The sequence below is a fragment of the Takifugu rubripes genome, chromosome 2 (assembly GCF_901000725.2).
Source record: "Takifugu rubripes chromosome 2, fTakRub1.2, whole genome shotgun sequence".
In the NCBI taxonomy this organism is placed as follows: Eukaryota; Metazoa; Chordata; class Actinopteri; order Tetraodontiformes; family Tetraodontidae; genus Takifugu; species Takifugu rubripes.
In genome coordinates, this window is record NC_042286.1 from 4,774,338 (window position 1) to 4,800,685 (window position 26,348).

Sequence of the window (26,348 nt, forward strand, 5' to 3'; positions counted from 1 at the left end):
GGAATATGGCAAAACCAACAGATTAAGTATGTAGCCGTGACGTCTTTTATGTAGGCCACTACTTCACAGGAGCAAGAGTGGTTAGAGGAAGTACACAAACATGCTGGATGAAAGGCGGCCTGCTGGTTTTGCTGGTGGAAGGATCAGAGACGAGCACATGTCTCCATCCCACCAGGACCCAAGAGTCCAAGGTCGAAGCTCTGCATGCCTCCACGCGCCCCCGTGTGGCCAAAGGACGCCATTACGCCGTAATCCGGGTGGAGATGTGGCGCTTAAAGCGCCTCTCAAGAGCCTCAGAGAAGAAAAGAGGCTTCTCACAGTGAAAACACACTTTCCTTTGTCTGCACTTGTTAGATAACTGAGTCTTTAGAGGCTGTTTGGGTTTTCTTAGGATGATCCGAGTCCCACATGGCTCAAGCGCTCAGGGGTAAATTTACCTCACTTTTTGTGTCTTTTAGTTACATCACTGTGCTCCTCACATTAGCATAAGCGTGGAGCCAACAGACATTCTGACGCACACAAGAGCGGAGGCCCTGCTTCACACGTCCAGGGGTGGGAGGACGCTCCACACGCACAACTACAGCCCGGGTTTCAAGAGCAACATGAATAACGTGGCAGCACCAGGGCAGGTGTTAAAAAGACAACTCACGTCAAACAATTACTGACAATAATGTGTGAAACTATTTGTAGGCTTGATTAATACAGATCTGACTCAGCCAGTAATGAATTTTTTAATTCATTTTGTGTTCTGACTCTAGCCAGCTGGTCTTCTGGGCCTGTTTGACCTTCGCCCATTGAGCAATAACACATCCGCCACAAGCGTTTCAAACCTCACTGAAACGTGGTTTATTGGCATCAGAAATGTGCCAACCTGGGAAAGAAGATGAAGCTCTTTTCAGCATTGAGACATTTATGAGCAATATCCAGGAATTCAAGTAAATATATAAATATTTATTTCAAAACATGAGAATGGTTATTGTGATTAAACTTAATCATGTCCATAAGGAGTGAATTTAAAAGTATTTGTTTAAATATCAGTACCACAAGCGCTTCCCCATTAAAGATCTAAAATATATATATGTATATATTCTCCGGCAGACACCATGGCATGTGAACACAACCACTTCACACCACAGCAAAGGTTTAAATGTACATCTGATCACTGTAGAAAATACCCTCAAAGTTCAGCAGCAGAAGGACGAGCGTAAAGCTCCCGACACTGCAGCCGGGAGCTGGGAATCACAATCTATTGAGTTATTGTTGGGGGGGTATCACACGGATCCTCTGCTGCACAAACAAAACCCATCATCCAGCTGTTGGCGTTTCTTCATAAACTCACATTAATTTCAGAGGGATTGTAGAAAAAAAAAACCATTAAGAAAAGCACAACAACATAGCCGTGGGAAGCAGCTCCCCCTGGTGGTCGAACGCCTGAATGTCGGTCCAAAGAACCTCTGCCATCATTTATATTTACTAAGGAGAAGCATAGAATCACATATATATTTATTTTTTGTAGAAAAGAAGATATCATTTTTGAGTGTAGAAACAGTACATCGGTTCTGATTGCGAAATAAAATCACAAACATGAGCTATCACTTGAAATTCACTCAGCTCTGCACTCTGCCAGCAAATCGATTGTAATCTTCCGACCTTCCACTGTGTGAAATCAAGCACAGTATTGCCACTGAGCGCAAAATTATCGCCAGAGTTGCGATTTCCGACGGTGGCAAACCAAGGCGAACAAATGAGGTTTAAAAGGGTTCGGGCCGCAGCCGCCTGGGGATTTGGGAAAATGACAGATTTGATTGTGTTTTGGTTTCAGGTCTCCATATTCACACAGTGTTTTGTACATTACACCCAGGCAGATCCTGGAGATGAATCGTGTGCTTCGACACCTTGCTACGACAAGGTGCTTTTCATTCCTCGTGTGGCTCCAGATTTTCAATTTAAGATAAACTGAAGCCGCGTTTGACCTCGGGCAGATGTCGTAAATATCGTGAAGATTTGATGCTACAAATGGGAAAAGGAATTTTAAGGTCCAGTGTGTAAGATCTTTCATGATTTATTGCCAGAAATTTGACGTATTTTTCATCACACTGCTTTGTTGGTGGGATTTATATAAATATTGGAGTGGGTCCCCCGTCCAAGGATAGTCAACGGTTGCTCCACCGTGATTCTACGGTAGCCTGACATGGACAAACAGCCTGCATTACAAACGTTAGTATTATTTCAAATTTTGTCTGTGACTTTTGTTTAAAAGCTGGAGTCCAGATTTATACTAATTTTATATAAAACAGATCTGGCAAACCGACACAATGCTCTAACATAGGATTTCAGTGCAACTAAATATTTACAAAGGTCTTGAAATCCCCTTTTATCTGCTCGGTTAGCTCCTCTGACCCTCAGGGTTCCAGGATGTGTTCAGTAATGGCATAATGCTGCCACCAGATGGCGTCTGGTTTTACACACTGGACCTTGAAAAATAAAAGTCCGGGCTCCTTATATGACGACACGGATCTATTTAATCCTTGATCATTCACATTCTTGGGGCACAATTACCTAAAACATATATTGCAGGGTGCCTTAAAAGCTGGCTGCTGCATGTGGTTTAGTTTTCGGTCTTTTTGGCTAACTTCCTGTGCTCTTTTCTCCATCGTCCGTCTGTGCTTCAAGGCCTCTCAGTTGAGCAGACTGACCCCTGTCGTGTGTCTCGTAGTCCCTTCTGCAACTCTTTTAATTAGCTCTGTGATGGAAACGGCCAGATGGCCCCGGCCAGCGTTAGCGGGAGGATGTGGAGATTTTACCCAAATTGCTTCCCGAACGATAGATTATTTGTTTGTGGAAAAATTCTCTCAGCATCAACGTTATTAGCTCATAGGAGAGATGTAAATTAACATTTGCCGTCACTTTCCGCAAGCATTCGCTAAACTGAACCTGCTCTGGAAAATGGCCACCTTCCCACGGCTACGCCAGCACTGGCAGTACTCCTCCGCCCTCTGAGGGATCAAGTCCCGCTGCTGACGCTAGACTGGTTGGCTTTTGTCCTCTCCAAAGTGCTCGACAGGTTAGCCTTGTGTCTGTCCAGGCTCAAAGTGTTCCGCGATTGGACAGTTACGTTCCCAGGGCCCGGCTGGTTGACCCGACTCCGCTCCAAACTGGCAGAAATGCGTGACGCGACAGTCTTTTCGCCCGGCGGCGCGTTAAAAGAGCGTAACTGGTTCGCCCGTCCCCTGTCCAGACTGTTAACTGTGTTTAAGTGGCTGCTTCTCCCCTGCTCCTGATGGACGCCACCGCCTGATTGGCTGGCCCGCCCCGTTTGCTGATTGTTCAGGGTCTGCAGCTGGCTGGTCCTGTCTCTCTGAGGGAGTTTGGGCTGACTGGAGCTACTTCTGTCCGTGTTGATAGTCTGTCTGTCCCGCTCCCTTTCCAGGCTGGTATCCCGCCGTACGAGTCCGCTCCGTTCTCTCTCCAGGCTGGTCTGGATCTCAGCCCTCCTGGCCAGGGCCTCTCTCAGGTGGGAACGGTACATCTCGATCTTCCCCTGCAGGTCCTGGAGCTCCCCCTCCCACATGCTGGTCTGGTCCCTGCTCCCCAGAGGAGAAAGCACCAAGCCGGTGGAGGCCAGCGTAGAGACCGGGCCCCCGTTGACGTGCAGGCTCATCGGTGGAGGGGTGGAGAACCGCCCCAGGTTTTCCAGGCCAAATCCTCCCAGTCCCAGTCCAGGGCGGCCCACCATGCCTGGCCGGCCGCGCACCGAGGCGGTGTGAGTGCGCAGGCGGTAGCTGTGGAGGGTCTGTAGGTCAAAGTGCACGCGTTTCTCTTTGGGCTCGTGGGACGGCGAGGAGGTCTCCCCGGCTGCAGTGCAAGGATTGGCAGCAGGTGGGGGAGAAGGGGGAGGATTCAGGTGCTGCTTCCTGTGGAGGGTGCAGTTGTCTGAGATGCAGGAGGAGGGGCTTGAAAAAGACAGAAAAACAACAGACATGAGCGTTTCTCCCGTCACGTTCTACGGTTGAACCGCATGTGGGGTCTATTTCCATCCCACCGGCATGACCCACTTTAGCTGCACCAGCGTTCTGATCTATTTAAACTGAAATTTCCCATCTGCCCTTGGCGTGCACGGATCTAAGACTCCAACACCAACCTGACCCCAAATGCACGACTCCTCACCATCATCTACACTAACGTACTGTGTCTATAGAGGATGATGAGGCCAGAACCTGGACTGGATTGGTTGCTATGGTAACAGGCCATCATCAACTCTCTGGCTGTTTGGCCTCTCATTCTGAAGCTGCTGTGGCAACTTAAAATAACATGAAAATGTCCTTCTGGCAGCCTGAAAGCCCTAGTTTGGCAGGTTTAAAACAGCATAAAGACAATACCGCGGTTGGATTCTGCTTTATTTACTTTTCATCCAGGCCTTGCAGCTCCTTCCCAACATCCTCGTAAGTGGTGTGGAGGGCTCGGTGGATTTTCTGCAAAGAGGACAACCAAAAACTATCTATTACTGCAAAGATTATTACTTAACGTATGATAATTGGAGCAAAAAGCAGCAGAAAGGGTGAATTTGAATTTCAAACGGCCGTCATGTTATCAAGTCAGACTCTGTGTCTCCAATGCCTCGCAAATCCTGCTGAGCTGTTCCTTTGAATGGTTTATAGTAAATCACTGCAATTTAGAAAACGAAACCAGGCTGTTTTTTTTCCTCATTTATTTACCCGACATCTTTAGTTAGACCGAGAGGGGGAAAAAAGAAACTTTAAATTGGAAAATTACTCAGCTTTGATTAATCAAAACGTGTCTAAAGCTGTTTAGGTTGACTGGGACGCTGAGCTGTGATGAATGTTAGGGACGGCTTGGGAGCGCCTGCCCTTTAGAAGGGCAGCGGCAAACATATGCGAGCGATCTCAATATTCACATTGTCGACTCCATCATTCACTCAGCTATATTTCCACATCTCATTTGGTAATGGCGAGACTGGCGTAAACAACGAAATGACCTTTTATTTCCAATTGAAGGCACCTTTGGTGTGCTGTGTCACTGTCACCGCAGCCTCTGCAGTCTTTATTCTGCCTTACTGATCAAATAATCAATATTTAAGAGTTCACAACACAGTCAAATAAATTTTTGGATGAAGAAATGAAGTGCATTATGCTGATTACTACAGTTATACAGTTAAATATGTAAAACTCCTGATAGCTTCTTAATTAGTTAATCACGTTACTGTAATTAAAGCGCTAATGAGGCAATTAGCGGTGTTTCTCTAATGTTCATATATTTACTTTACATATATTTATTTAAATCAATCCTGTAAATGGTGCTGTTCTGCGTCCTAACCACTAGGAGGAGTAGTTTGCCTGTAGAGAAAACAGAGCGCGCCATTGTGCGGCGCGCATGTACTCACCTGGCTGGTGTGCAGCCAGTACTGCAGTGACTGGGTGCGCCGCAGGCGGGGGATGACCAGGTGATAGAAGGTGTGCTCACCTGCCAGCGTCAGCAAGGCTCCGCCCACTCCGATGCACAAGAGCACGAACAGGCCTGAGAAGTGCTGGATCCCCATTTGGAGAGTCTGAGGAGGAGCAGGAGGGGGTGGGGGGATGGGTTTCTCTTTACATAAGCAGGTTTTAGGGCATTTTTTGGTGAATCGGAAACGCGCTGCTGTTTTCAATCCAGTTTGGCTCTATAAGATCACGTGAGTGGAGACGAAAATGAGATGCTGGGAGGCGGCGGAGGGATAGAGCCGGAATGGCTGATAGGATGACGCAAAAATGACATTAATACAAAGAAACAGCAGTAAGCGTGGAGATGGTAAGAGGACATGACGGTTAATTGAAGAGCGGTTTGTTCCCATTTGCTCCGCCCAGATTCCCCCTCTGTCTCCTGAGAGGCATTCATCGCCCTGGAGGAGCGGAATTTTCCCTCACGCGGCTCATTTCTGTGCTCAGGCAGCAATTAGTCCCGCGCTGACTCTGCAAATTCATCAACGACAACGCTGACCTCCTTTTTGCTGCCGATTCAGGGGGCACGGCCACATTGTCTGAGCGCACGGTCCACTTTGTTAGGCGGCGGCGGTAACTTCCCAAAGTCAAGGTTTCCATCCCAGCGGAGAAACCCAGAAGTGTGTAATTGCATTTGTCTTAATGATTGGAGTCAACTCGGAAGTGGGATCTGAGAACAAGGGAATGGGATCGGCAGTGCTCCTGTGCTCACAGACAGAGATCGCCTACAGATACAGAGATTCCCAGGTCTTCAGAATGGATTAGGAAAGGCGGCCGGGAGCAGAGGGGGGACACAAACAAGCATGGACGCTCGGATGCTCCACGCCGTATCCGTCTGTAAACAGGCGACTCGGTGGGGGTCAGCGTGCTTCTGCACCCCGAACACGTGCGGCGGCGACTTACCTCAGTGGCTGCGAAGACTCTCTTCCCGCAGGGCACCACCTTATACCACTTGTCATGCAGCATGTCCATGAAGCCGTCAGACTTGTAGCGACTCACGAACTCTGACACGTTGCGCGTTAGAGGGGAACCCTGTGGCAGCCCGATGCCGTAGCCTGGAAGAACAACATACGCTTATGTAAACGCATATTACGCCCGCCGTCCGCCGTTGTCCGCGCCTCGGGCAGCAACTACTCCTGAAACAGAGTGTAGAAACTGGCGTCCAGGTCGGTGCTGGACAACCGTGACCGTGTGCACTTTGCCAAAGGACAGATGCCCCCCGGAACCCCAGTGATCAAACTCCGGTATTGATCAGCAAGTTGCTCCCTTTATCTCCTTCCAACTAGCCGCCCCTCCTGCTAAACCCCAGGCAAGGATGAGATCAGAATACGGTTACTGTGAAGGAACGGTATCATGGGGTAAGACTGGATCCCTCAACCCCTGCAGCCTCACTAAAGTTGAGAGGCCACCAGCGCCTGATTGGCACCTTGGGTTGAGGTTTGGAGCTGGTGTCTGGAGAGAATAAACGGATTCCTGCAGCCCGAAGCTACAGAAAGACTCTGGGGATCAGTGTCAAGACCAGTATTGTGCGGAGAAGCCATATTCCCATCAGGGTACTGTAGATTATCCCATACTCGTCTTTTAATGAGAAACACAAGCTCTGATGACAAACTGCCATCTGTGATTGGAGGATTTTTGGAGGGGGGGGGGGGCAGGCTGACATCACCCAAGTCGGACTCAGACTGATTCCAAGGATGAAATGTATTAAATAAGCTCATATTTTACGCCACTGGGCTCCCTGCACATGGTGACATTGCTTTGGGTGCACTCGCGAGGCTGATTTATTGGCTCGTATAAATTACTTCTGTGGAAATGGAAACGCTCTTTGTGAAGAGTTCAGTCCGGCATCACAATGTGACGGCCTTCTTTCATTATGAAGTTAACATTGGAAGTTTGGGTTTAAACTCTCTCTTGAACCAGCTCTTCTTTTGGTGAACCTCAAGTTATTTTTGCTTTCTCATTTGCTTGATTGTCTTATTTGGCCATTACATTTTCATTAGTGCTGCTCCCCTGAGGGGTGCCTGAAGAATATTAGGAGGTACTTAACACTAATTCAGCCATCAATCAGTAATAGATGCTTCACTAGCAGCTTTGACAGCAAATCTATAAATAAAGGGATATAATAATGTGTCATGTGTTGGGCTTCTCACCAGCAAAATGTAGCATTAAACAGGAGCGCAACCTTTCGCTACCTTGAACTAATCGACCCGAACACTTTTTTCAGATTATGACACATCCATCCCTCTATTCCACTCTCACCCCCCCGCTAACAGATACAACGCCAGGTCTTGTACAAAAGGCTCATTTGCATAAAACCTTGCTGACATGCTTTCGTTAGCGCTCTTGTTCTGCCGCTGGCTTGTTCAGCTCGGTTTGAAATGCTATAGCTTAGCACCAGGGTGACAGAGTGTGATTTGTAGAGTTATATCTGTGAAAGTTGACCTTTAAAATATCAGAGAAGAACATAACAACCTTCGAGTTTGCCTACTGAAACAGCACAGTGTGAAAGTTTTCAACTGTCAGACACCAAACAGAACAGGCGAAAAAACAGAACATTCCCTCCACATGGTGCAATTTAACAGATTGAAACAGTGTTTATCAGTATCGCTCATCAGCTTAATCAACCTTGTTTGAAGCAAAAAAATACATTTTAAACTCTATGAGCCTCTGAAATCGCAATCTACCCTGTCACCACTAGGTGTCGCAAACATTTACATCATACAAATTGTATGTTTACACATGGGTCCCACCACCAAATGGCTTTTGTTAGTGAGGAGTTTTTGTTGAACAGGAAAACAACAACCTAATGAGTCTGATACCATCACAACTATTGTTGTAAGGAAAATTGGCATAGAAATATTTACGTTAATCTTGCTCAACTTGAACCCAATAATTCCATCCCGTGATAAGATAGACGGACTGATATGACCATTCTTATAGTCCAGAGTTTCCATGATTGGTGTTCTTCCTTCGTTAGTCCAACTAAAACTGGATTTTAAATGCGCATGAAAACATGTTCGCTTGACCTTAATCTACGTTTTTAAAGTCAAGCTAACAGTGCAGCTAAAGCCAAGCTACTCCTACGTGTCTAAGAACCGGTTCAACTGGAACAAGATGTTCTGCTCAGGAACTAGAAAGGCCCTAAAGCAGGTAAACAGAGCAGCTCTAACAGAAGAAGCCAGCTGAAACCTGGAGGTTGCTTTTTGGACAACGAGTCTCAGGTGAAGGAGCAGAACAATTCAAAACACACGGACTGGAGGAAAAACAGGAAACTGGCTTTTAAAAAAGTTAGCTAGTCCTCCACTGATATGATGACAACAATGAAACATTTACACCCCACAACATGTAGCCTGGGACAACGACAACAGCCCAATTAAACAGCTACTTGATCTGTAGTTGGACTGAACGCTGCATGGAATCGTACTGACTGACTCTGACTTGCAGCTGCGACCGTCAACAACAGGAAAGGACATTGAGGTCTGTTAAAAATAGTCCTAATATGGACTCTATCCATCTGATTTGGTCTACATCAGGCCCCAAACCCCCAAACGCAGACGTTCCTCGGAGCTACTGAGTCACCGGAGCTTCATCGACATCACACAGGAAGTGCGGCAGCTGTTGCGCAACCACAGAGACAATTTGAGGCCGTATTTTCCCCATCAAAGGTAGCGTGGGACAACTCCATCCCGCAGACGAAAAAGGTAAACAATGATGAAGAGGGACACGGACACGATCAAAAAGGTCCCGCTTGTTATGTCGAAATCTGTCACCGGTAGAAGAAAAAGAAAAAGACGTTTGGTTTCAAATGGGACGCGAACCGCGGCCTCAATCCCGATTCTTCCTTTAATCTGTTTACACGGCGCTCGCCTGCTGCTGTCACACACGGATTTAAAACTTCAAACGGTGTGTTTTTTTTAAATTATGCAGCCGCTAATGCAAATCAGCGTCAACATACATTAAATATCTTTCTCTGCTCAGTTTGTATTTGTCTTGAACTTTGCCGTCTCCTGACAGAAAGCAAAGGCAGGAATTCAAGTGCGCGGCAGCGAAACACAGCGCATTTACAGGCCAAAAATGGGAGAAGTGTGATATCTAAATTAAGAGGCGGGCTTAATCACATCCCTCAGTGTTCACTGCTTTAATTCCAGCATTAATTTATCACCCAAGGCCTTACAGGAAGAGACACTCGCTGCCTTTCAAACACTCTGAAACGGCAACTTTCGGCGGCGCCGCACACACGGTCACACGCCCGCAGGTACGAAATGGGGGGAAATGTGTCCCTCAGCTCGGACCCACGGGGATGGATCGCATCTCCTGGGGTTGTTTGTTTCATTTCAGCTGTAGCCGCCCTTCCGTGTGCACGCCTGATTGAGTCAGAGCCGCCATAGCTTCGCGCGTGTGTGTGTCTGTATTTGCTATATAATGTGTATCAAACTACTCACTCTACTAGCAAAGTGAGGACATTTTTGTGAATTGTGTCCTCATAAATTCAAAGGACTAGTTTTAGGGTTGAGGTTAGAGTTGGGTTCAAGTCAGGGTGAGGGTAAATAGGGTGAGAGGGTTAGTTGGGATGGTTAGGGTTAGGGTTGGGAGCGAGGTAATAAAAGTCACCACAGAGATAGAAATTCAAAGGTGTATGTGTGTGTGTGTGTGTGTGTGTGTGTGTGTGTGTGTGTGAAAGGCTTTGCAGCCATGCAGGACACAGTTAAGGTTCATGGAACTGTCACACACTGCTTAACTTCTCCTCTCTTTGTCCTGCTGCCTTCCCCTCCAGTGTTCCCGCCCGTCTCCCATCGTTCCCTGACCGAGGTCATTTCTCTCCCACCGTCGCCGCCGGTCCCGCCCCCACCTCAGTTCCCCTCTTATCTCCTTCATCCCCTCAGTTCTGTCCAATTTCTGCTCCACTCTTCTCGTCGCATTCTCCTCTTTATCTCTCGGCTCCTCCCTCGAGTCGTTGCTTTGTCTCGTCGTGTCTCGCTCGTCTTTCCGCGTTTTTGACAGAACGGCAGCGTTTTCCTGCCGCTGTGCACGTTTGCTTGTGTGCATGAGCGGGCAAACTTGTCCGTCATTCTGCTTCTTTACTCCCAGATAAACAGGCCTGGAGTCATTTCAAGTCTTCTGCACAGCTATACACACACACACACACACACACACACACGCACACACACACACACACACTCCAGTTGTTCCGGTCCATCTCTCCTCTCAGCCAACCTTCTTAAAATTCGATATGAATAATTTTATGTGTAATAATTTGATTTGATTCCTACTGGAAATGCGCTGCAGTGCTGCCAGTGATTTATAGATAAATCGATCATTTTGATCTGCGACGTGACATTTTATAACTTCTAATTTGTCCCTCGGGGCCTCTGGGGCCGTTACGACTGTAATCACTGTTTTGTTTGTTTGCTGTAGTCCTTAAAGATGAAGTAATTCATGGTTGATTAATTTTACATTCTGTATTGAGGATGCCTTACTTTTTAACTGCTGAAACACACACACTCGCACACACACACACACACACCCACACCCACACACACCCACACACACACTCGCACAGCTATCTTTGTGGGACATTTACACTCACATAACCCCGGCCGATTAAACCCGGGTCCCAACTTTAAAGTTTAATGTTGATTGCGGTATTGATTGATCGCTATTAGAGTTAGAGGATCAAGCCAGAAGATGAGTCACTGGAATTCCTTCAAAATAAATTCTGGAATATTTCACTGGTGTGTTTGGCTCACAGTTAAGGGTTAAGGATGGCCGGCTTCTGCTCTAATTTATTGCTTTGTACGAGACATCCGTCGCTTATTATTTAATCTTGATGATTAACTTTTGTGAAGAGATAAATAAGGTCTATAATTCAACGAGTGTCGTGGTGCAGACTTATGGGTCAAAAACAGATGCTTTTTTAGGGCTGGGATTAATCTTTGGATCATTTTCTCCAACGTGCTCACTGATCTTTTCACGCTCGCACAGATCCATCCACCAACGCCATTCCCGGTGGGATAGCAACAATACCAATGCCGCGCTGAAGCCTCCTGCCAGCCACACTTCGAGCTGGGGGTCCTGCACGATCGAGCTCCTGCAAATCACTTCTGTGCACGGGGACGCACGGCTACAGAGGAGGAGCGCGGCGAGTTCGGCGGCAGCGTTATTGATGGTGTGCGTCTGCGCTGTCGTAAACATCTCTGCGCCGCCACACCTCTCCCCACTTAACTGGCCTGAGGATTCCAGCGGGGGCCTCTCGCCTGCAGCGACTCCACCGTCTCCCAGCCGTATCTCCTGACCACAAACAGCTCCATAAATCCTACCGGCATCCTCATACGGATCACAGAGCTCTTCCTCCCCCCTCCCCACATCTCCTACATGCTTCCCTCCCCACCTCCTGCTGTCCGTCGTCCAGCTCCCTGACTCCATATGCTCCGGGTGGAGGTTTGTCTTGATTAGGGGACTCAGCTGGCCGGCTCTTTTATCACTGGCCGTGCAGAAAGGCACAAACTGGCAGTGGGCAAATGAAAGCTCTCTATCTCCGTCTGGAGCTCAACTCCCTCCTCTGCACTCCTGGCCCTCCCTTCTCTTTACCTTTGTTGTGTTTCCCCTCCTTTATTTATCTCCCCTCCTCCACTTCCTCCACTGTTTTTCCTCCTTCACATTTCCTTTCTGGACGACTTCCTGCCCTTTCTTCCTCGTATTGAGTGTTGCTGCCCTGCGTCCGCTTCTTCCTCTGTGGATTGTGGGCTTGCAGAGCCAAACGCGGACCGTGAATCACGCAGCCATCAGACTGACCACCTCCACATCCCAATTAGATCTTGCTTTCTCATCCTGACAATAAGGAATGGGGCTGTAGCGCCGTCTCTCCGCTCATTTTGTCCGATGCGGCGAGGATGGCGGGAGATAACCTCCGGGGAACGAGAGCGGCGCCTCGAATATCAAATGTGGGAGCGGGGTCTTTCTGAGGCTACAGGCTTTTGAAAGATAGAGTCTGCTCCCATGCGGGGTGCCATCTATTTGCTTTTTTTATCTGCACGTTTGAGGATAAATGCGCTCAGACCTGCAAGCAGACGCGTGCAGCATGCATGTGGACACAAAGGCAAACTCCACACCTGTAAAGACCCTTAATCTAGTTTAGATTGAACCGATAAATCCAACAGGTCACCTTCACCATGTGCACATGTGCAGATGATGTAAAATACAGTAACTCTGCGCACCTCAGTGAAAGACAACTGCAGCGTTTCCCCCCCTGTATTATCATAGCAAAAAATAAATAAATCTGACAGCCTGACAGCAGTTATTTTTCGAAAACTACTATAAAATCTACTCTACCTTTAACTCCTGTAGTCTATCTTTAGCTGCAATTCCACGGGGCCGCCGGAACAACAAGATAATCACAACTGAATTGTTGCTTTTAGGGGAAAAAAAGTGAAATGATGTGCAGTAATAGCTTATCGACATGCTGACCTGCACCAGGAGCGCCGCCGTGATTCAAACTGGATGACTAAATGTTGCTGCCTGCAGGAGAATCTAACTGCATCCACATAAGCAGCTCTGTGTGTGTGTATTTGACTGTATCTCATGTGTATTTTTGAAGATGCTGTGGTTATTATTAATGTACAGAGTATATTGATAGCAGCTCTACGTAAGCAGAAGCTAGTGAGGAGGAGGAGGAGGAGCAGATAAACTGAATGGCATGTTTGTGATGATGTTAGACCTTCTGTAGCTCACAGTGTGATTTTCAGATGGAGGAGGTGTAAAAACAACATTACGCACAAACATCCACGAGAATACACCCACTCATTCAGCTAATGAGAGCAGGAATGTGGCGTGCCTACAGTCCGCTAACACCCAGCGCCAGTTAAAATCCTGACTTTGACTGAGTAGATAAGGTTGCGTTAAACTTGTGCCGGGGCATCCCAAAGTCTTGGAGCTGGGCCGCACCATGAATAATGGATGAGCGCGTACAGCGGTCCATGTTCACGTACTGAATCGCAGCATTATGCCGTCAATCCCACAGCTAACGTCAGCGTTTGATCTCCTAATACGTGCTAACCATCGCCTCGTTAGCTTCAGCACGACGTAGATTAGTCCACAGAAAAGAGGTGGGTGCCTTTATTATTAGAATAAAAAAGGTGAAAATTTGTTAATTTGTTCTGTGAGAACATAAACTGCTCGCTGCAAAGTCGAGTTTCATTTCAGCGCCGTGGTTCCTGCTGAAGTGGCTCCTGATGTACATGCGCTGATGTTGAGAGGGGAGGAGAAGGTGTGTTCGAAGGAACCTGCCGGAAAACGTTGCTACGACGTCCAAAAGTGTGCGGGTCTGATTTGGTACCTTCGATGGCGAAAGGCTTCCCCACGGTCAGCAGCTTGCACTCCGCGTCGATGGACACCTCGAAGTCCAGCAGGGCTTTGTCCATGATGAAAGCGTCCAGGGTAGGAGGATCTGTCCTTCACCACCAATGCACACACACACACACACACGCACAGACAAACACACACACATAAGAGAGGTGTTTTGACTTCAAACCTTTGAAGCCCTGCTCATCCAGCCCGCAGGACCACTGAGTTTGGGTCCAGCAGCCACTTTTGGACTTGACAGAGGACGAGATTAACGACATTCTGATACACTGTGTAAACATATACATCATTACCTGCACCAGCAGCCTCTGTGGCAGACTGATAAGCCTCTAAACACACTCCAGCAATATCTCCTGCTCCCGCGATATTGATCCAATTGAAACTAATTGACCCCTAATTATGGACTGTCCCTCTGCTGCCAACTGAGGCCAGCAGCCGGGGAGGAAAATAAGTAAAAAATGCAATTCACAGATGTATAATCATCTGAGAGCAAATTAAACTACAGCCAACGTGGATGAAAACACATTGGAAAAGGAAAAAACAGCCCAAATAAGTGGGATTTTGTTATTCCGAGGGCTCGATGCTAAACCAAAGCTTGACTTTAGAAAGTCTTTGCTGTGCTGGCAAAGCAGAAAACTGCCTTTTCTCTGCCAAGACCTGTCAAATGTGAGGCACAGGGAGGGGAGAGGGTAGAGGCTTCTTTTGGGACTAAAGAGGGTCGGAAAACATCCCATGCCTGGCCTGTGCGTGCGCGTGTGTGTGTGTGTGGTACTTCCTGTAAGTGCATATGTTTGTGAGGGGTTTTGAGCACAGTATTGGGGTCACTAGTTCTGCCTGTGCAGTGTTTTACAGCTGCAGCTCTCTGCTCCTGCTTTGCATCGTCTCTCCGGCTCTCATCCTCTTTGGATCTTCACCCGCACTACAAACTCAGCACATCGGTTTCTGAGGCACGTGCTTCACGGCTCCTGTATAATTCTGTTAAGCAGCTTGATGATAATGGGGTCTGCGGAGACCCATCCCTCGAAAACGGAGAGAGAAGCGAGCACGTTTGGTTCTGCTCCACGGAGCGGGAACATACTGCAGGTGATGGCGTCTAGACCCGCCTCGGACTACTTTCCAAAACGCAACTTTCCAAATGAGCCACTGTTCATCATCTGTCATCTTTTTTTTGATGCATAGTGCTTTTTCCTGCATTATGTAACCAGCTGCAAAGTGCTTTTGTGAAATGAGTGCATTTCATAAATAAACTCCTGCTTTTAAGCCCCACCGGACCGCTCATCCTGGGCCACTGCTGTTCCTGACCCGCATTCATCGGCCCATTCAGTGTGATTAATCAGTCGAATCTGGAGTCAGCTCCGACCCCCCCACCCCATCCCCGCTAAATGTAGCATCTCTGGAAATGTTTGAACACGTCTGAGTCTGCCTGATGCAAATGTGCTCAGCAAGGCTGGGGAACCAGTTCAGCGTATGTTCTGAAGCACATTTCCTATCAGAAAACATCTTGTTTTTTCTCTACAGCAGATTTTGATTTGACAGGATTAAAGTCTCATCAGTGTCAGTGAGCCAGCGAGCGTGCACGCCTGATGTGGAGGTCTGAAAGCTCTGCTGCTGCTGCTGCTTTGCATGAAAAGGACACCAGCTGGGTCAGTGCGGCGGCTTCTCGCACCCACCAGCCCCATAAACACGCCGGGGGGGTCACGGCCTGGGCATGCAAAACTCTGGCAAATGACGAAACAGGATTAAAAGTGCGCCGTGCCTTCATGTAGTCGGCGACACTGAGGAGAAGTGTGGGCGTGTTGCCACGAGCAGCTAATGAGAGGGAGGTGGGGGTGCCGCATCCACGAGTGGCCTGTTAGGAGACTGGTGGGGGGGAACGAAGTCAAAGAGTTGATGAGTGAAAAGAAAGCTATAATAAAGTCCAATTTAATCTTGACTTTCAGAAACTATGGAAAAGAAGAAAAGATGCATTCAGGAGCTGTGAGAGTCAAGGTGTTTATCCTGCCTTTGAAATCCAGCCAGAGCGCCTGCTCATCACGAAGGAAAAGCATGAAATTACACCCTTAATGGACAGGACAAAGTCAGTCTGGAGCTCTATTAAGCTGGACTTTACGGTTCTAGCAAGGGTCCAACAGGAAATACTGGAGACCCTCTGGATGAGGCCGTTGTGCGTGCGCGCGTCGTGTGCTTGTCTTACTTTAGCATGTGGACGCCCTCGGGGGTGGTGGGCTGGTTGTAGCGCCTCATGTAGTCGTGCATCTCCGGGAAACTCTTCTTCATGTAATCCTCGGCGCTGCTCTCCCTCACCGTCCCAAACCGGAAGCCCAGGGAGGGATGGTGCAGCTGAGGAGATGGAGGCAGAGAGGAAGGAGAGGGGTTCACGGCGGAGGTCGCGTTCTATGCATCCTCGCCCCGAACCCCCCGTGGGGGTGGGGGATCTGGAATCTGATAATCCCTCGCAAATGATTCCTCTCTTTGCTCATTAACCCGTCCGTGCGTGAGATTAGATTGCATGCATATGCATCGTGTGGGTGCACCACCACTTTTGGGTCTGACCTTGTCGTCGTGGATTCCCGAGACCTGCTCGAACGTCTTCTCCCCGACCATGACGGCGGCGAGGTTGGCGGTGTAGCTGGACAGCACCAGCAGGCAGAAGATGGCCCACAGATTCATCAGGAAACGCCCGGTCCAGCATTTGGGTGTCTGCAGACAGGAGAGGGGATTAATCACGGAGGAGAAAATGAGTGACAGGCACCCTGAAAATACAAATATGCTCATTTTGGGAGGAGACGTCAGGAGGCTCTTGACCTTTCGGCCCCTCCTCTCAGATCGCCATTAACCCCAGAGGAAATCATGCTAATCAAAACAGACGAGTGGCACACGCGCTAATGAAGAAGAGAGAGAGCGAGAGGCTTTACCTAAAAAAGTCCGGAATGAGTCCGTCATTTGCAGAGATTTAAGAGCTTAAGATTAATGAGGCAAGGCTGCTTATTGTATTCAAATGTGTTTAGGTTGAGCTGAACTCTGAGCATAATTAGCCAGTCAAATGGTGTGTGTGTGTGTGTGTGGGGAGGGGGGGCATGATAAGAAACATTTCTTCATTTCAATATCGATTCAGGAAAGAGGGCGCTATCAGATGCAACCAGACTCCAGAAACAACCAGATTCTCCAAATCAAAGTGTCAGACTTGAGGAAGCTACCAGTGCGTCTGAAGTCCCTTCCAAGATGCTCCTCGAGAACATCTCCTCTCCAGTTGCTCTCCTCAAACAACAATAAACATTTTGCCTGTTTTTGTCCAACTTGTGAGATGTCCGTCGTGACCCCACTTGACCCCACGTGGGCGTCAACATCATACTGAACGTGCTCGACTCTCATCTCCTCCGGTTTCTTCGTCTTTGCCCGTCTGAACATTCAGCAAACAGCAGGGAATCAACGGACGTGTTGGAGATTTCGTGCACGAGTGGAGCAAATACGCCATTTCCCTCGTCGATACTTGTGCATAAACAAGCGCCTCGCCGTCCCCAGGATCTATTCTGGCATCGGCCCGCACTTCCAGAGCCGCCCAGATCTCTTCAGCTCTGCAGCTGGAGGAGATCTTGTTATCGTAGCCCAGAAAATATCACTGTTCTTCACCCTCAGGCAGCTGGAGTCTTGGCGTATGCGTCAGTCAGACACACACACACGGACACACAAACACACATTGCTGCAGAGCTTCTCCTCTATGCGGACACATTTATGTCTGGACTCCTACGTCAGTTGTTGTTGCGTTCAAAATTCAAGGAAACTTGAATGTTGCCAATAAAACCACAAAAAGTTCAAACGAATGTTTCATTTTTTATTAATGTTTCCAATCGCTAACAAATTCAGATGCAAAATAGCTCCGAACACTCATCCATGTTCTCGGCACTTATCTGTAGTGCACTTTAATTGAGGTTAATAAATTCTTTAGAGGATGTGTGTGCCCGCGTGTGTGCGTGCGGGTGCGTGTGTGTGTGTGATAACCTCGAGAATGCCAGAAAGAACATTAGTGTTATTGTGCTGACAGAACACCATTATGACTGTCTTTTTTTCCTGTCTAATTGGTGGAAGACAGAAAAATGGGATGTTGCATTTGGATGTTGGCAGCGAAGGTAGCACAGCCAAAAATCCATAACCTCAGCTCCGCTGTTTGTGTATTTGCTTTGATTTTTGTCAGTTGGGGCTGCTGGAGTGTTCAAAATCAATTACGGACAGAAGACCCTGGAGCCGTGACCGTCGGATATATGAGCCACATCCCAAGGTGGTTCAATCCAGCCCATAAACCCACAAACCCACTGTACCTGCAGTGATTTCCTTTGTTTTTATTCGAATGGTCCAGTCAGTTGACAGGCAACATTTCTCACTGTAAAAGGCGCCCCAGCGAGATATTACGCCGCTACCGATGCCACGCGGAAGGTGCTAAATGAATTACGCTAACTGGCTAACCCCAACAACAAACAAGTGGTGAGAGTTTCTGCGTTGAAGTCTCATCCCAGATCGATCTTATTAAAACTGCATGCTGCAATAACTGACCCAGTGGAGGGGGGAAAAAAGCTATCATTAGCAGATTAGCAATCAATTTAGTTGCCCCAAGAAACAAGGCGATTTGGCTCTGACACAAAGGTACAGCGCTGCGCTCGAGGGCGTTTTAACAGGTCACGGGGCTGCAAATGGACAGAACCTATTAATTGACACGTCACTAGTTTCAGGAATAAAACATGTGACCTTTCATTATGTGAAGGTCTTTGCTTTGTAATCACTCTGCACATGACCCGTTTGCTCCAGGGCCAGAGTGCGACGGTGAGTCTGGAGATGTGCTTTGGTGGGGGGGGGGGGGCATATGCAGCAGGGCAGGGCTGCATCGGTTTAAGCAAACAGTGTGTCCGTTTATCTGTAGTGGGATCTGAATGGAAGAAATAGTTACAGGGATTTTTTTTGTTATAAGGCAGATTCAAAGCAGCCATCTCTGAATACAAATCTCTCTTTTTTCTCTCCCATATTAACCCCTCTTCTCCAAGCTTGGACGACCTCTCCTCATCCTCTTGTTCTCCTTTATTTCACTCTCATTGCCCGGCTCCTCTCGTCTCTTACGTTTACCCTCTCAACCCTTCCCCTCCCCTGAACCCCCCGCTACTCTTCTTCTGAAAATCATTTTTCAAATTGACTACTTGAGGGCGCCAACCTCTACCTGCTCTCTTTTCTTCCACCTTCATCCATCCCCTCCTTCAATCTATGCCAGCCCACTTACCCTTTCCCCTCTCGCTCCTTGTGTGTGTTTTATCCTGGTGAACCCCTCTACTCCATCACTGCCTACCCTCCTCACTTCTCCCCCATCCATCTTTCTCATCCACAACCATCTATATCATCTTCCTCCATCCTTCTTGTCCCACCTATCTGGACTCCGCCTTATTGCTTGTGCGGTCTTTCCCATAATGCACATCCACTCTCATTGCGGTTTCAGATTCCCATCCCACCGGACGCCGATTTATCATGCGGCAGCGACACCCCTTACCTTGGTGGCGACGGTGCGTCCAAACAGAATAGCGTAGCAGAGGTTGAGGGCCGAGGAGTAGGAGAAGACGCGCAGCCTGTTCCTGCCGTGAGGCGTCATGCCGAAGGGGCTGTTCCACTCGTACAAGGTGAGGAAGAGCGCGGTAAGATGCAAGGTGACGAAAATCCCCACCCACATGGACCAGTGGAGCGGCCACATGAAGGCTCCGATGGGGGCTGCGGTGTCTTTGCTGCGGACCTGGAAGGGCGAGAAGCCGAGTTTATTGTAGAAAATGGAATATTCTGAGAAGCAACAGCAGAGGAGAAAGTGTAAAACCAGCGTTAAATACTTGCTGAACTGTTCGGAGGTGGAGACAGAACCGCGAGAAGATACCCTTCAGAAAGCTTTTTAATAAGGGATTTTCGTTGCCAATTCTTCTACCCTTGATGCTACATTTTCATATTCGCATGAATAACAGGGCAACAGAACCCTTTAGCTACTGTATGCTGATTCCTCTCCAGATAGTCTGCATTTATCGTAATTATGTGCTTGTTTTAAGAGGCTGAAAGGTCTCCAGCATATTGGAGGTCTTGCAAAGTTGACTGTAACATGTTTATCAGGCAGCTACACTGTGAAAGGAAACCTTCATTATTCATTATAACAACCATTTATTCTATAACCTTCATTTTGAACTTGGTGTAATTAGCATTTTAGCTCAAATTACAGTAAGCCACTGATGAAACTAGGGTGTGTTTTCAGGACGTGCCCTTTTCTCTTAAAGTCATTGAAATACAAACTGTGGCAATCTAATGATGACTTCAAGCAGTGGCGCAGTACCAGGATGCCGAGGCTGGTGGAGTAGAAGGGGGAGGTGAAGTCGACCACTCTGCTCCTGGCGGAGTTGATGGAGAAAGAGGTGACAGCCATGTCGGCCATTCCGCTCAGGAGGTCTCCCACCAGCCCCGTCCAGCGCCCCGTCCCGCTCAAAGCGCCGTACTTGCCGTCTCCCACGATGTAAAGGTCAAAGGTGAAACCCATGTCTTCTGCCAGTTTCTCCAGCAGGTCTATGCAGTAGCCATAGCAACACTTCCTCAGGTCATCTGGCAGGTCTGACAGGACAGAAATAGCTAATTAGCATATTTATTCCATGTGTGGGTCCACAAAGAGCCTCTGGTGTTGCTGTTCCATTGATTTTATCTAAGATAATAATGAATCCATATCAAATCCCCTCAAGCCAGACTGCTTTTTTGTCTTAATACCTCTGACTCTTCTTGATTCGAACCATCTTTATTCAAGAAACAGAACTGGAATGCTTAGGCTTCAAAACCACTGTCAGATAATCTGAGACACCATCTTTTATTGATTGGACATCAGAAACACACTCCAGTTGTCAAAATGCTGCCAGTGACAGCAGACAGTTCTGCACAACTGCAAAACTCACCAGCGCCTTCCCAATCCGTAGCTGTGCTGTTCGGATTGCGCAGCTGGTTGAAGAGGCTCTGGATTACATCCGACTTGTTGGTTTTGGGGTCCAGACAGAGCTGACCTGCGGGACACATGCCATCTTCATCCACCTCCCGCGTGAAGACGAACGGATGCTCCACCAAGGTCACCACTCTCAGGCGGTGTCCCTCAACGGAGATTCCTGGCCTCCAACGTCCTGCAACTTTAGCATCCCCGTAGCCGTCGCCTCCCCTGACTCCGGCTCCAAGACCCTTTCCCGGGCTGTTCCTGAACCCTCCCACCAGGCCCAGAATCCCTCCTTCCAGCTCCAGTCCTCCTCGGGTCCACTGGCCCACAGTCACCCAGGCCGGCTGCCCGAGGGCTCCTCTCTTCAGACTCCACACATGGAAAAGCTGAGAGGTCAAGACCCGAGAGAGGTCTGGATCCACCTGGATCAAGCCTGTGGCCCCGGAGAAGGAGGTGTTGGACAGGAACCTCGATGGACAGAAGAAGACAGAAAATAAACAGAACCAGCCTCACAGAGGATGTCAACATTTATAGATAATGGGGGGTTTAAACAGCCTGTTCTCTGCCCCTGCAGTCATTACTATTCTTCTCAGACCCCCCCATTCACCCTGGAATGCATTAGGAGCCCTCCCTGTTGGTACATAAATTCACCCTGACCTGCTGAGCCACGCGGGGTTTGTTAGCAGATGTCTTAGTGATCGTGCGGACAACACCGTGCGATGTCTCAATGTGAAACCAGACGACAAGAGTTTGATCATGTCTTCATTAGGCCTCGATTGTCAGAGGGCTGCTGGGGGGGCGGGGGATCATGGAAGGGAGGTTTAAATGTTAAAGTATGCAGGGATCACTGCCTTGGGGATGGGTGTTGAACCGTGCAGGGACTGCTGATTACGCCAAGGTCAAGGCCAGAAATGGCAAGTTTTCTCTCCTGTTAATGGAAAACGTTGTCAGAGCTGGGACCTTCTCCTGGAGCTGAGAAATTGCTTCTCCCCTTTGCTCTTTGGTTTGTTCCTTCTTATTCCTCCCTTTGCCGTCGCCGAGCTGCACGAAGAATTGATGAGGAGCTGCTGTAGAGCGGCAGGGGAGGAGAAGTTTCTCCGTTAAGTACAGGAACGTGTGAGGGAACGACGACATTGATCAGGAGGCCGTTGAGCCCAGACAAAAAAAAGCTCATCCCCACCACACACAATGATACGACGTTCTGCACGGGACTCTTTTCCCCACATTGTAATTTTGCTCCGTGGCGCCGCGGTAATTTTTAACGCCACTCTTGGCACCGCATTCCTCAAGAGGCTGATTAAAAATGCCTCTGATTTAAAAGTCGCTCGCGTCCCGTTCCGCGCTAACTGATGTTTCGTCATCAGTATCCGCCGCTGTCTGCGTGACCGTAAAGCGAGAGTGCTAGCCTTGTCTTCGGCTGAAATCACTCATGGTAATGGCGCCGCTGAATCATCATATCCTACAGACAGCAGATTTATCAAGCCAACCCACTCCAGCCTGATATACTATTACTGTAGTGTGCTGCAGCTGGCCAGGAAAAAAATTAGCCACACACTTTGCTTTACATCTCTTATCTGTGCAGTGTGTGTGTGTGTGCGTGTGTGTGTGTGTGTGCGTGCGCGCGCGCATTTTGCAGCCTTTGACGGCGTTGGATTCAGGCCCAGGTGTAAAAACATGATGTATGTCTAATATAAAGAATGGCACGCATTCAAAGAGCATCACCTTTTAGTTAAGGGATGTTTCAGGTTTGTGCCGCGGCGGGCAGGAGGCTGCACTTAAAGAATGACTGTAGAAGTGGATTGATAAGTCAGTCAGCGGCATCAGAGACTGATGGCTTCCTCCCGCTAACACCCGTCCCCGGTTTACGCTCCCGGAGAGTAAATGTCAGTGGAGTGGATGTTAAATGATGGGTCTATAAGGGAGTCCCAGACACGTCTCACTTGCTTATCGTTCCATCTCTTTTAGTTTGGGAGGAAGTTTACTCCCTCTCTCTTTGTCTGTCGGGGTGATGCTCGTCTCATCGCTTTTAATCTGTTCCGGGGAGATGGAATCTGAGCGGGAGACGGCAGTGACGGTGACTGGCAGATCCATCTGATAACAACCACCTTCTCTCCCTTATTCCCATTCCCCAAAAGTTTCTTTTACGTTTCTTTGCTTTGATTCCAACTTCCCTGTCTTTGATCTGCAGTGCTTTTTTCTCTTTGATCTATTTTTGGGAATAAGGGACCATTTTTGAATCCTCATACGCTTTATACGAATCTTTACTCTTCCCTCTCGGTCGCCCTCTCTCCCTCCCTTGCTGCCTTCTTTGCTCCATCCCTTGAGCATTAAGGCGTTAATTGCCTTTTCCATGTGGAAGTCTCTCATTTCCTCCGGCTTTGTCCGGGTTCCCTGGAGCGGTGGCATGTCTGACTGTTGCTGGAGAAGGATAACGATCAGGCAGCCCGGCGGAGGGCTAGACGTCTACCTGAAGTTAGCAGTGAGCAGAGTCAGATAGGACAGCTTCTATTATCAGCTTCCCGCGGGTCAGGAACAAAAGTCGGGGAAGCCACGGAAAAGAGGAGACCTTCCTAAATGTGGCGTTCCCGTGTGTATTAATGAAAAAAGAAAAGTGGCCACAAAGTCGGGGCGCAGTTGCATGAAGTGTGCGTCCAGGCTACGTTGCCCTCTCCCGCCCAGTGCCGGATTGATACCCTGACCCTGATTAGTGGCGGGTGAGGGCGGACGGAAAGTTGCAGGTCACACTGGTGCAATAAATGCAACAATGTGAGCAGCAATTTGAGGATATTGCGTCATATTTGGATCATACTCCAGGCTCGGGCTGGGGGACGGTGCGGATCTGAAATATTTTCCAAAGATTTGTGTCCACTTCACATGGAGTACAATCTAGGGGTGCTCGACGGCCTGTCGAGGTCATGAATTTAGCCAGCACTTGTCAGAATCACTGTAAATACACACTGTTGGGAACCATCAGGGGTTCCAGCAGCATCACTTCCTGGCAGAGTTTGACACGTTGGTATGAAAACAGCTCAATAAACCGACATTCCCTGAACAGATCAATTCATCAGCAGCTCGGCCAAATGGCGCTTTGCACGTTGTGCCATGTTTTTTAATGTCAACCATTTAACTTTGAACGGGACCTGCTGCATGGATTAGACGTGATTCTGAAGCATTTGAGGGTCTTATTGTGGGCGGACGTGTGTAGAATATGTTTCAGTGTCTGTATTTGGAGCTGTTGAGATCACATCCACACCTCCACAAAGCTGTCAGAGGTGCTTTTAACACGCCTCTCCTGGTAAAGGTGTAAAGCAACAGACGGAACTCTGGGGCGGATGTCTGAAAATCTATGTGTCACCGCCGGTAAGACAGCTCCAGGCCCCCCGCGGTGCAGAGGACGGACAAGGACGGCACCTGGAGCGCGCAGCGCCCCAAGCGGTGCCAGGAACGTCTGCTGGAAAATGCCAAACTGTCACTCAGACGGGTAACAGGAATACAGATATTTAGCGGCGTGTTGGGAAGAATTTAATTGCAGTTTGGAGCCCAGACTGCTGATAATTGGAAACACAAGATAGGAGCAGCGTGTAATCGGGAGACTTATCGGCCAATTACAGCATTTAGAAGGAACCATCAACACTGCTGAACTGTATGTATTTCTTCTGATGTGACAGATTGAGAAGTCGGCTCTAATTACTCGAACGTGATGCAAACCATTGACAGACGATGTATTTTGCGTCAATGACGGAATGTTTTAAAAATGACTTCCTACAATATTTCATCAGCGAAATTCTGAACTTTTGTATGCAAAGATAAACGTTCATGTGAACATTAGTGTTTATGGTTTATGGGTCGGGCTTGGACATCAAAAATAAACAATCTATCGTCACCTTCACGCAGACGTACGTATATCACCTGGTGAATCTTCAGCACTTTGTAAATCACCCGAATGTAAAGATCAAAACGTCTAGGGGCTTTTTTTGGGACATCGAGAAGTTACCCCTACGGGAATACCGTGATGATGCTAAAGACTTGTGCTTTATTTTAAACATCCAAATACCTGGCCAGGTATTGTCCTGAAGAATGCCTTTCGTTCCGGTCCTTCTCGTAACAGTTGACCACGTTCTGTATCAGAGCCAGCTCCGGCCTCACCATGGTTGCCGCAGAGACCGCGCGGCTAATCAACTGCAAGGCATCCCGTATGTAGAAGCTGATTGGCTTGCGGCCAACCTCCCCGTAGGCTAAAAGTCCGAGGGGGCCTCCCAGAGTATGGAGGGAATCTGGAGACAGGGGAAATCCCATGATCCACTGCAGCGCCGGTAACGATGGCGCCATACGCTGAGCAGCCCGTAGGACCGATGAGACGCACTCGGGGTCGGAGCCCAGGAGAACGACAGAGGAGATGGGAGAGGGGGAGCGGAGAAAACGAGTGGAGAGTATCTTCAAAGCCTCCTCTTCCCTCTGATCCTCCCTCCTCTCCTCACTGGCCTCACCTCTCCTGTCCCCTCCCTCGGAGATACGAGTAAGGTTAATGATGTCCCATAAATGCCAGTTAGACCCGCTGTGGGTCTGTAAATTAGACAGCAACCCGTCGCCACCTTCCTCCCATCCGGGGCAGATTACCGCCGCTCCTCCCCAGCTGCCTTCACCCTGGCTCCCCTTGTCGCCATCTTTTCCCTGCAGAACTGCCAGCAGGAGACTCCCAAGGGTTGAGGGGGGCACGCGAGCGGACATCTGCAGGTGGAATCCATTCTGGTGTAAAGGACAGAGAGGGGGAAAAAATAAATAACAGTTGATGGCGGGAGAGAAAAGAGAAAACAAGAACAAAGCCGAAGGTAACGACATGGAGCCGGCCTGAAAACCTGTGAGGGGGGGGAGGGTTGCATATCAAACATTGCAATCGCATCAAATGTGGCCTTTATGAACTCCAGACCGCTGCGGTAATCTCACCTCAACGCTGATCAGAAACAGTCACTCACTTCTGCTCATCTGCCCTCGCTCAGGGTGAGAGGCCGATACGAACAAGGAGTCAATGATTCGCGTCTAATCTGCAACATCACAGTTGGCAACGCAACAGTAGCATCCACAGTTCGTCCAAAAGCCCGCGGTCCCCAAAACCCTGCTGAAAACACTGGCTTGTTTCATGCTGTTCCAAAATGGACACTGTTGTCCTTGAATGCAGCTCACAGATGGACTGTCTCCCCGCTTCCTCTGGGGCTTCTGTCCATTTATCATCCTATCAGCACTCCAGGCAAGGTTGGAGAGGAAGACCAAAGTTGAGCCTGTCACACAGGAAGAAGTGCAGGCGAGATCGCAGGTGAGCGTCACACTGGCGCTTAAAACGCTGATTCATCTGTAAATGAACGCGTATATGAGCTTCTGGAGGTAATACAGGTATTTAGTCCTGTAACAACTCACAAAGTTTATGCAAATGGGGAAACATCCCAACCGGGACCTTCAGAGTAAACAGAGCGTTCCTCTGCTGAGAGTCCCTTAAGATAGGGAGGGGGGAAAAGTTTTTGAAG

The 26,348-nt window shown here is 48.5% G+C and overlaps 1 protein-coding gene across 1 annotated transcript in view; it reads right to left on the reverse strand.

Moving 5' to 3' along the window:
- Positions 1-948: 948 nt before the first annotated feature.
- grin3ba (glutamate receptor, ionotropic, N-methyl-D-aspartate 3Ba) overlaps positions 949-26,348 on the reverse strand; it is a 50,959-nt gene continuing 25,559 nt past the window's right edge. The window contains exons 2-12 of the mRNA XM_029832922.1: positions 24,884-25,575; positions 20,801-21,297; positions 20,197-20,468; positions 19,381-19,617; positions 16,407-16,553; positions 16,048-16,193; positions 13,828-13,943; positions 6,399-6,550; positions 5,402-5,566; positions 4,405-4,472; positions 949-3,953 (exon numbers count right to left, since the gene is read on the reverse strand). Coding sequence (XP_029688782.1) covers positions 3,005-3,953; positions 4,405-4,472; positions 5,402-5,566; positions 6,399-6,550; positions 13,828-13,943; positions 16,048-16,193; positions 16,407-16,553; positions 19,381-19,617; positions 20,197-20,468; positions 20,801-21,297; positions 24,884-25,575 — 3,441 coding nt within the window. The 3' untranslated portion in view covers positions 949-3,004. The remainder of the gene's footprint in view (positions 3,954-4,404; positions 4,473-5,401; positions 5,567-6,398; positions 6,551-13,827; positions 13,944-16,047; positions 16,194-16,406; positions 16,554-19,380; positions 19,618-20,196; positions 20,469-20,800; positions 21,298-24,883; positions 25,576-26,348) is intronic.